The sequence below is a fragment of the Anguilla rostrata genome, chromosome 3 (assembly GCF_018555375.3).
Source record: "Anguilla rostrata isolate EN2019 chromosome 3, ASM1855537v3, whole genome shotgun sequence".
Taxonomy (NCBI): Eukaryota; Metazoa; Chordata; class Actinopteri; order Anguilliformes; family Anguillidae; genus Anguilla; species Anguilla rostrata.
The window spans coordinates 54,651,618-54,661,378 of record NC_057935.1 but is presented as its reverse complement, the minus strand read 5'-3'; the positions used below and the strand labels follow the sequence as shown (position 1 = coordinate 54,661,378).

The 9,761-nt window shown below is 44.1% G+C and overlaps 1 protein-coding gene across 2 annotated transcripts; it reads left to right on the top strand.

Annotated features, from left to right (window-relative positions):
• Window positions 1-1,296: 1,296 nt before the first annotated feature.
• Window positions 1,297-9,378, top strand: LOC135251174 (integral membrane protein 2A-like). 2 transcript variants are annotated; one of them, XR_010329094.1, is made up of 7 exons: window positions 1,297-1,507; window positions 3,806-3,940; window positions 4,778-4,975; window positions 5,423-5,533; window positions 5,802-5,946; window positions 6,975-8,510; window positions 8,575-9,378. XR_010329094.1 is itself a non-coding variant. In XM_064328335.1 (6 exons), exons 1-6 carry the CDS (start codon window positions 1,430-1,432, stop codon window positions 7,061-7,063), a joined length of 756 nt encoding a protein of 251 aa, XP_064184405.1. In that variant the 5' UTR covers window positions 1,297-1,429; the 3' UTR covers window positions 7,064-9,378. The 2 variants fall into 2 exon arrangements, 1 of the variants encoding a protein (XP_064184405.1); XM_064328335.1 differs by having other exon boundaries at window positions 6,975-9,378.
• The last annotated feature ends 383 nt before the right edge of the window (window positions 9,379-9,761 follow it).

Below are 9,761 nucleotides of genomic sequence, written 5' to 3'. Positions count from 1 at the left end.
TTGCAATGGTAACACTTACGCATAACCTTGTAGGCCACTTGTTTACCTTTATCTGGGAGTATGTGGGGTAGTCCATGCCTGACGCCAAGAGACATTATGAGTACAGGCCCATTGATACACAACTATGGGAATATGATTTCTGTTCAGTATATCTAATATACTTGTTGTTCAATTTTTTCTGAATGACACTAATACCATTGATTTTTGCATGCATTGAAATATCCAGTGTGTCCTTCGCTATATTTGGACCAGATTTGAATAACACAAGAACACCTGTTGGGATAGATTTCCTCATAAAATCATATTCTGGATAAGAGATATACAAATTATATTTTTCAGAGAGTTCTTCATACGCGAGAAGTGTGTTCTTATTATTCAATAGGCTAGCTGGATTACGAGTAGGACGAAGTTGTCAAACCAAAACTATATAGATTTATTTGGGAAAAAAATTAAGATTTATTTCCGAAAATAATATATTGATTGTTCCATATGAAACAACTATGTGGGTTTGTATATGAGTGACCGACACGTTAGGACCTATTTATGAAAGGCCATTCGTTTAACAGGAAGCTTGCCCAATCCCCAAAGTGAAGGGACATTGAAGAAGGAAATAAGACTGCCTGATTTTTGAAAAATAAATAAATAAATAAAACTTTAAAAAATAAATAAAAGTTTGGAAGATTATGCCAAAGGCTATGAGGGTTGATCACGTATATTTTAAACCAACTCATTTTTATGATTTGATTCAACTGAGTAAAATCTAATATTTTCAGACCTCCATCCTTGATTTTGCTTGATAACTTTTCTTATTTAAAAAAAAACATATATGGGGTTTATTTTTCCAGATCAAATTGTATTGTAATCTGTCCAAAGTCTGACGTACAGGTTTGGGGGTCACTAGTGATGTAAAAATGGCTTTTCGCATTGCGTCGCTCTATTATGTTAACTTTGCATTTGACATACAAATACAAAATTGCGGTTTTGCGGTTTCCAAGGTTATCTTGCATACATAGGGCCTACTAGATAGATTTTATATCGTTTTTACTTAATCGTTCGAATTCGTAAATCGATTTAGATTGTTGTACATTCATTGTTATGCTCATTTATGTAATGATAATAATTCACTCCGATAATTAACATTTCTCTCCTTAACGAACCCTTCATTCTCTTCACCTCATGCCAAAAGTTATGCTGTGCAAACAGCGTTAGTCAACTATCACTGCACTTTTTGAAATGAAAATAGACCCACAAGCAGCGATGGTATGAGCGAATCCTCGTGTTGTCACGTGATTGAAAACGGAATTCTGGTCTCCGAAAGCAGTACAGTTCTGTGGAGCCTGCAACAAACTGCGTCACTGAGCTTTAAAGCCCCGAAAACAGAAATTGACGCATTTACACAAAGCTAACAAACGCTTAGTACCTGATTAAAATGGTGAAAATAGCCTTTAACGCTGCCCTGGCGCAAAAGGCGCTTGGCAAGGAAGGCGAGGTGCTTGTCGCAGAGAAGGTGAGCTTTTTGTTTCATTGTGATTTAGCTAACAAGCTAGCTGCTGTGTTGCTATCGTGCATGCTAGCAAGCAACTTGACCCATCGGACATCAAGGCCTTGTTTGGGCCAGAAAACTGCGAACCAATGAGCACGACGAGCTATGGCTTGCTAATGTTTTGTAACCATCGCCATCTATAAACAGGCCAACTGCATCTCGTCAGCTAGCTGCCGAAAGAAGATATTGCCATTGATTGTTTTGTATCATTGTAGTCGAACAATCCTTGTGGTAGATGTTCTTTTATCTTTGTTGCGAATGTTTGTAAGTTTGCTTGCAGCTGGATAGCTATGTTGGTTTTAAAGCAAGCAGTAATGTTAAGGCCAACTGCCTTGCTAACGTAGCGAATTTCACTGCCGTGTATTACAAAAATTGTTTTTCTGAATCAAGTGTTTTGGGACATTTTGTTATTTGTTTTGGACGTGGAGTAAATATATTAGTTAGGTAGTCCGCTATCCCCGTTTTTTTCTGAAAATGTAGAAGTGACCTGCTAGCTACCTGCTGTGGTCGCAGCAGCGCAGCGCAGCACCGTGACGCAGGTAGTCGTGTTCGTGCATAAGCTAATTGGCAAGATAAAACAGATATTCAACAGAGAATACACGCTTTAATACACAGGTATGGTATTTAATTTCACTCTGTTGTCACCCAGTTTAATTCGGGCAACTGACAAAATGATGGGTAAGCGATTGCATGTTAGCTTTTTGTAAGTGAAAATGAAAGGAACACAGTTCATCCTTCAAGTGGAAGCGCATAATCGACTGAAAGAATTGTAATCCATAATACCAAGCAAACAGATTCAATAAGTAGATGAACAAAGATTTACTAGTAATATTGCCACTTTTTTTAGCTAGTATTGTTGTCACTTTTGTTTATAAAATGTATTGCAATTGTATTAACGAAAATAGTTTAATTCATTGGAGCATAGTGAGTACATTTAGGCCAACTTAAGCTTTAGGTTAGTACTGCTGGAGTACCGTGTTTTTCAAGCGCAGTTTAGAAACCCTCTCTGTATGACCACACTGTGTATGTGTTAATTCCAGGCTCTAAGTCAATCATTCTTGATGGGGCTTTTAACAGAAGACCCATTATCATTTGTGAACAGCACATTTAATGTGCTCTTGGGGTTGTTTTTGCGAATGTGAAAACTGTATTTTTGTTTTTTCATTATGTTTATATTGACATCTACCCGTTCAGTGTTGCCCTGTAAATACGCCTGAGCTTACCTTTTAAATGATTATCCCAGCCACATCAAGTCACTAGCCTAAAGCACATACAAATTTATTGAAATAACTTGCAGATATGCGTTTGCTCCAGAACTTCAAGTCTGTTTAACAAAACAACATATGTCACTTGTTGGCAACATCAGTCTCGAGCTATACTCCTTGCTAAACATTTTGTTGTTTGTGCAGAGGTTAAATTGTCATCATGTTGAAATTGCGATGAAGCAACACAGGGCCATTGAATTGTTGTTTAACTCAAATCAGAGTTGCAACATGCCAAGCTCAGGCTGCAGGGAAGAGGAGTTTCTGATGGGTTCCCAGGCTGTAAGGGGGGGGGGGGTCGAAGGGTGTTCAGCACAGCGCAACAACTTTTGCAAGCTGCTGCTGCATGGCTGCTGTCAGTGAGCATTTCCGTGCAGTGCAAAGCTAGCAGTTTTTTCCTCCTGCCATCGCTGATACGAGATGCAAGAACCGCGTCCTGCTCGGTGCTGTTTGAATGTGCAGCTGTGCGTTGCTTAATTTAGCACCCGCGCACGTGCGGTGGATGCGATGTGTCCTTGGCTGCTTCGTTTCCGCACGCTCTCTTGATAAGATAAATATAGGCATGTCATACGAGACCGTTTCAGATGCGTATCGGGGCACCTGGAGGGGGGCGTGACCGAGCAGGCGCAGGTGTGTGTGTGTGTGTGTGTGCGTGTGGCAGACCTGGGTCGAATATGCATTTGTTTTGGATTGAAATACTTTTCTGTGCTCTATTGATCTTGCCTGGTGTAATTGAGCCTGCCAAAATGACCAGAAGGCAGGGTTTGCACTTTTTGAGAGTATTTCATTGGTTCCAATACACCAGACAAGATCAATATAGGGTAGAAAAGTATTTGAATCCAGATTACGTATTTGACCCAGGTCTGGTGTGTGGTTTCTGTAAGTCCCAGGTGTGCGGCAGTGCCCCCACTCCAGCGGTGACCCCCTGGGCAAGGTAAGGCGCCGGTGTCTAACGGCTTGTAAGTGGCGGCAAAGTTTTAACCCCTCGCTCTCCGGACAGGATCCCGAGACCGGCTCGGTGTACAGCGGCGAGAACTCCACCGGGCGCTGCCTGCTCACCCTGCTGGGGCTGGCCTTCATCCTCACCGGCCTCATTGTGGGCGGAGCCTGCGTGTACAGGTACTTCACTCCCAAGGTGAGCGTTCCGCCATGTCCTCCCTGCCGGAGGGAGAGGATGGAGGGAAGGGGAGGGTCTTGTCAGAGATGACCATAATTGATTGCTTCACGGCCTTCCAGATAGTGGGATCTATGCTCAAAGTATCGGTGCAGTAAGGGGTTTCAATGAACAGCCATCCGACTGACCGGTGTGGCTAAAACTAGCTTGTTCTGGCTAAAAGTTTAGTTGGACTCGCCAGTCCTTTTTACAGTCCCTCTAGTGGACCCTTTCAGCATAGTAGTTTCTATTGAGCAGTCAGGAACCAATGACCTGGCACTAAAAACAACGGGTGGAATGTCCCTTGAAGTCCGGTAGACAGTAAGGTCGGCTGGGAATTTACATGTAATTTGCCAGTGGTTTGACTGTAGAAAATTTTCTGTGGAAAAAACTTTCCAGTAAAATTATGAGCGGTTAGTAATATTCTAGAGGTAGTGTTTTAATTTTTATTTTTGGTAGGTTGTGTGCTGATTGTAATTTTTTGCATTCTGTCTCGGTCTTCACTTTCATATACACATGGAGTAACTTGTAAAGACTGGGGTTCCTAACGACCGGTCAGGATACACTGATAGATTCATGTCATAATTATATGGAAATGAGCCAGGCTGACAGCCCGGATGGCCTTGACTTGTCATTTCCTTTATTTCTATTTAGTATATTTATTGGAATACGCAAAGCATTTAGCTGTAAAATTCAAATCCCTCACAAGGTGTCAGCCCTGCTGTGTTTGCATGTGAAGGGGTTGCGTGTGCACGCGCGCGTATACGTGCTAGTCCTGCGTGTCCCGGTGACCGGACGAGCCGTGTGTGTCCCGTTCAGAAGCTGTACCATGGAGCCATGCACTTCACCGACATGGACAGCGACGCCGCGCCCGTGGACATGGACACCCGCGAGCCCTACTACCTGCCCCGCATCGACGAGGAGGTGGAGGTGCAGGACAACGTGGCCATCATCAACGTGCCCGTGCCCCGCTTCGGCAAGGGGGACCCCGCCTACATCCTGCACGACTTCAAGCGGGTGAGGAGCTCGCCGCCTCCCGCCGCGGTCGCCACGCAGCTCCGTGGGCTTTTACCGTGGGCCATAGCCGAAGATAAGAGCGCCGTGTCAGAGAAGCGCTTATTTGCTCACTCCATATCATAGGTCTCTGTACTTCATGTACTGTACTGTAATGTAGCAAGGAGGTGAGCTGACTGTGTATGTTGAGAAAAGGATTACTGTTTGTTGATTGATGTCACCAGGCTTGACAAGGAATACTTGAGCAGTTGAAGCCTGTGAAGATCAGTTTGCAAGTGCAAGTAGCTAGCCATCGAATGTCATCTTGTCTGTTTTGAGCTACTAGAATGCTCTGTCGTGCCTGGTACCATAGTTCAGTTAAGAGGGTAACCCTTTTTTCATCCTTGTATTCTTCACGATTGGCGAGTGGTCCTTAGCACCGGGTCTGAACGTGTCCTTTTGTTTGAGCAGAAGATGACCGCGTACCTGGACCTGAGGCTGGGGACATGCTTTGTGATTCCTCTCAACACCTCAGTGGTCATGCCCCCCCAGGACCTGCTGGACCTGTTCCAGCAGCTGATGGTGAGTGTCGGACATCCTTCCCCGCCCGCCCCTCCCCATACCGTCATCTGCAAAGCAGCAGACACACCTGGAACTTCATAAACACATCTGTTTGATCGCAAATCAACCTTTGACATTGAAGGTGTGTTTCACCTCCTGTGGAGCGTATGGTTTCGAGGAAGGACATGGGAAGCCCCATTTTGGGTCAAGCGCCACCCCCTCTTGTGTCCTGTGTGGTCAGGAGGTTACTGGGCAGTCTGAGTTGTTAACAATCTTTTGTCCTTGTCAGTCTGGCTCCTACAGGACCTACTTGGTGCATGAGGACCTGGTGGTAAAGGAGCGCATTGATAACATGGCTGACCTGGGCTACTACATCTCCCACCTGTGCCGTGGCAAGGACACCTATCGGATGCAGCGCCGCAGTGAGATCATGGGTAACCACACTGAGCGTGCTCACGCATGCCCAAGCTCTCTCGCGTACTGATTAATGGTAGATAAGCTCACACTGAGCATGCTCACACATGCCCAATATGTCTCACATACAGATTATTGGTAGATAAGCTCACACTGAGCATGCTCACACATGCCCAAACTGCCTCACTTACAGATTAATAGTAGATAACTGACACTGAGCATGCTCACACATTCCCAAACTGACTTGCAGATTAGTGGTAGATAAACTCACACTTGACTCATAGATTAATGGTAGATAAACTCATACTGAGCATCCTCACACATGCCCAATATGCCTCACATACAGATTATTGGTAGATAAGCTCACACTGAGCATGCTCACACATGCCCAATATGCCTCACATCCAGATTAATGGTAGATAAACTCACACTGAACATGCTCACACATGCCCAATATGCCTCACATACAGATTAATGGTAGATAAACTCACACTGAGCATGCTCACACATGCCCAATATGCCTCACATACAGATTAATGGTAGATAAACTCACACTGAGCATGCTCACACATGCCCAATTTGCCTCACATACAGATTAATGGTAGATAAGCTCACACTGAGCATGCTCACAGATGCCCAATTTGCCTCGCATACAGAGTAATGTCTGATAAACTCACACTGAGCTGTGCAGGCAGGTTTTTCCACAGGGTTACTGCGTTAGCTGGATAACTGTGCCGAGTGAAAACTGGGGCAGCTCTTTTTTTACTTCAGTCCATGTTCCAGGTTTGGGGCGCAGTTATCCAGTTAACTCAGTAATCCTGCTTTGTGATGCAGGGTCCTGGTTTGTGGGCAAGTGCAGCGAGACCGAAACGAAAAGCGACCTGTAAATTCCTAATCTTAATCTCCCTTTATTTTTAAGCCGTGGCTGCGTGTTTGTGTGGAGATTAATCTGGTCTTCTCTGTATTTGAAATGCAAAGATTAAGAATGACATTTTTGCAGTTCTGTCATAATCTGATGATGTGATTTATGCTTGTGGCCGACCAACAGGTATCCAGAAGCGCTCTGTGGAGGACTGCTTCAGCATTCGCCACTTTGAGAACACGTATGTGACGGAGACCAAGATCTGCCGGGCTTGAGAGGTGGCGGATGAGGGGGGGGGTGGGTGGGTGGTTGTCTCCCATGGCGCCAGTGGGAGGGGGCAGGGTCGCCTCCCACCCCCCGCTGCGTTGGAAGCAGTCATTATTTGTTGAATATAAACAGCAGTTTGTTTTTGTTCTTCTCCTGCTTTGTACCCACTGAAGAGTAGGTCTCCTTGTAATGTTGTTGATTTATTTCTACTCCGAGCCAGCGTAGGGCTCCTTTATATGGGCCGACAGTGGCCCACTAACCTTGTCGTCGGTGCGTTGGATCGTCACTCCCCCCCCCCCCCCCCCCCCCCCCTTTACTGGAAATGGGCCCTTCTTAATAAGAAAGGTCCAGTTTTAATAATGTAGGTGTGCATAAGGGTTTGTGTTGCAGTATTCCATAACTCATTAGTGAATGTGTTTTAAGCCGTCCACATTACAGATCCAATCAGGAAAACAGTAGGTATGCGGTTCCGCTGTGTAAGGGAAGGGGTGAAATTGGAAATAACTGAAACGATAGCTGTTTTCCCTCCTCTTTTGTGGACCGTTGTGTGCCCACAATCTATCCACTTTTTTCTTTTTCCCCCCCTCGGTACATTACAAATTCCCAAATGTTTCCATCCCTCCTCTCAAAATCCTAAGGGAACATCTCTAACCCCACCTTTCAGATCGCCCGCGCCTTTTAGGATTGTTCCTTTCAGTTGTGATCCGCAACGACTTCTGTAAACCAGCCACCTGGCGCTATAGCCATTCAGCATAAGAACGTTTTACATACAGCCTTAAAAGCAGTATACTTCTGACGGCTGTGAACAGTCTAAATAACGGTCAAGATTTCAAAATATATTCAGGATGACTTTAGGTCCTTATCTGACGGATGTGTTTCCTGAGCCTGCTGACGTAGAGAAGAGCAAACCACTGCTGATAAGGGTTGACAAGGTTTTACTGGAAGTATGTCATTCGTTCATCAGTTCACAGGTGCAGAGTGTCTGTGCGTATGTGTGCGTATGCGCGTTTGTGTGTGTGTGAGTGCGTGTGCGTGTGCGTGTGTGCGCGTGCATGTGTGTATTTGCGTGATTGTGCCTGTGTGTATTTGCGTGATTGTGCCTGTGTGTATTTGCGTGATTGTGCCTGTGTGTGTCTGCCACTGTTCAGTTACCTACTCAATCCAGCAGTTCCCTCTGTGGGAGTTTTTCAAAATAGATAGCAATATACTGAGTGGGCTGCTTGCAGTGCACAAAATGTGACAAATAGACTCACCGTTATTTTCAGCTCTTTGTGCACCCTACCTTTTCAAGGGTAAAGGCACTGAGATGTCCTCTGGTGTTTTTAAGATTTATGAACCTAGGGATGAATCTTTGACCCTTCCACCTTCCAGAATCTTACAAGATCCTTCAGTCTGCACTTGCATACTGCCCTCAATTCAAACCACACGTTGTTCATCGGGGTTCAAGTGTACAGTGTGAGATGTTAATCGCAAAATAGTCACATTGTGGTTTGTTTACCGTTTGTTGGTTGATTTGGAGGAATTTTTCTGACCATTGATTGATCCAATTACGGCTAGGTTTCAGCTTCCTGGAAGTAAAAATATTGACACAGCCCTTCTTCGCTCATCTGTATCAGGGGTGTGGATAATAAACGGGCACAGTGTATTTTTGACCTTCGTCACAGGGCATTTCTCACCACACAATGATGATCATAAAATTGATGGTCATGTGATGGTGAAAGGGCCAAAACTGGGGAACCAAATACTTTTACAAGACAGCGGGCTTAAATAGACGTTTTCCAGTCCGAAGCCATTAGCAGAGCATTTCCGGCCATCTTGATATTCCTGTCATATTGCCTGCCGTGTTCCGGAGAGAAACCCGTGCGTGCTGTGTTACCATTTGGGCATGTGAACCTCGGTAGTACTACTGTAGATATCCTTGATTCCATCGCTCTCCTCGAGTTTATCTTTTTTGCTCTAGCTGTGTTGTAGCTCCCTTGTGTTAACCTAAGGGGCATTATATGTTTAATTTTTGTTCGTTGTGAAATGTACTTCTAATTAAATTCATGGAAAATGATTAAAATGTGGCATCTGGTTGCATTGACTACTGTTGAAGGAAGGACAATCATGGCTGGAGTCTGCAGGGATGTTTTTTTTTGTTTTGTTTTTTTTTTTAATTTACTATTTTGTTTTAATTCTTTAACTGTTACCCCTGTAGTGGCAACGAAGGGATGGAAGTTGCTGGAATGTCTTGAAAGTTGAGGAAAATAAATGGTGAAAGCATTTGATTGAATTCACTTTGTAACTGTATGTTGTCGAATAAAGATGCATTTCTTTACATAAACCTGGCTTGTTTTTATTGCTGAACAGGAACAGAAAGCACTGAATGTGCACATACACTATATTTAGGTTTCTGCTTTAACCACCAAAACTAATCAAATTCTGAACACCACGTAAAAACTATTTTTGTTCTGTTCACATGAACCTGTGATGACACAATCTGAAAACCACTCCATATTTTATCAGATTTTGTTTAAGCCACCGCAGAAAACTACGGTTGTACTTACTGGAAATAAGCGTTATTAGTATAGTTTTATGCTCACTATTGACATTTTCTCTTTCTTGCGTACTGGGTCATGAACTCAGTGCAAATTTCCGCTTGCGAATGTTGCCTTTCACACCTAGCATTTCGCCCTGCTACACTTTTGCACACACAGGAATCTGTTG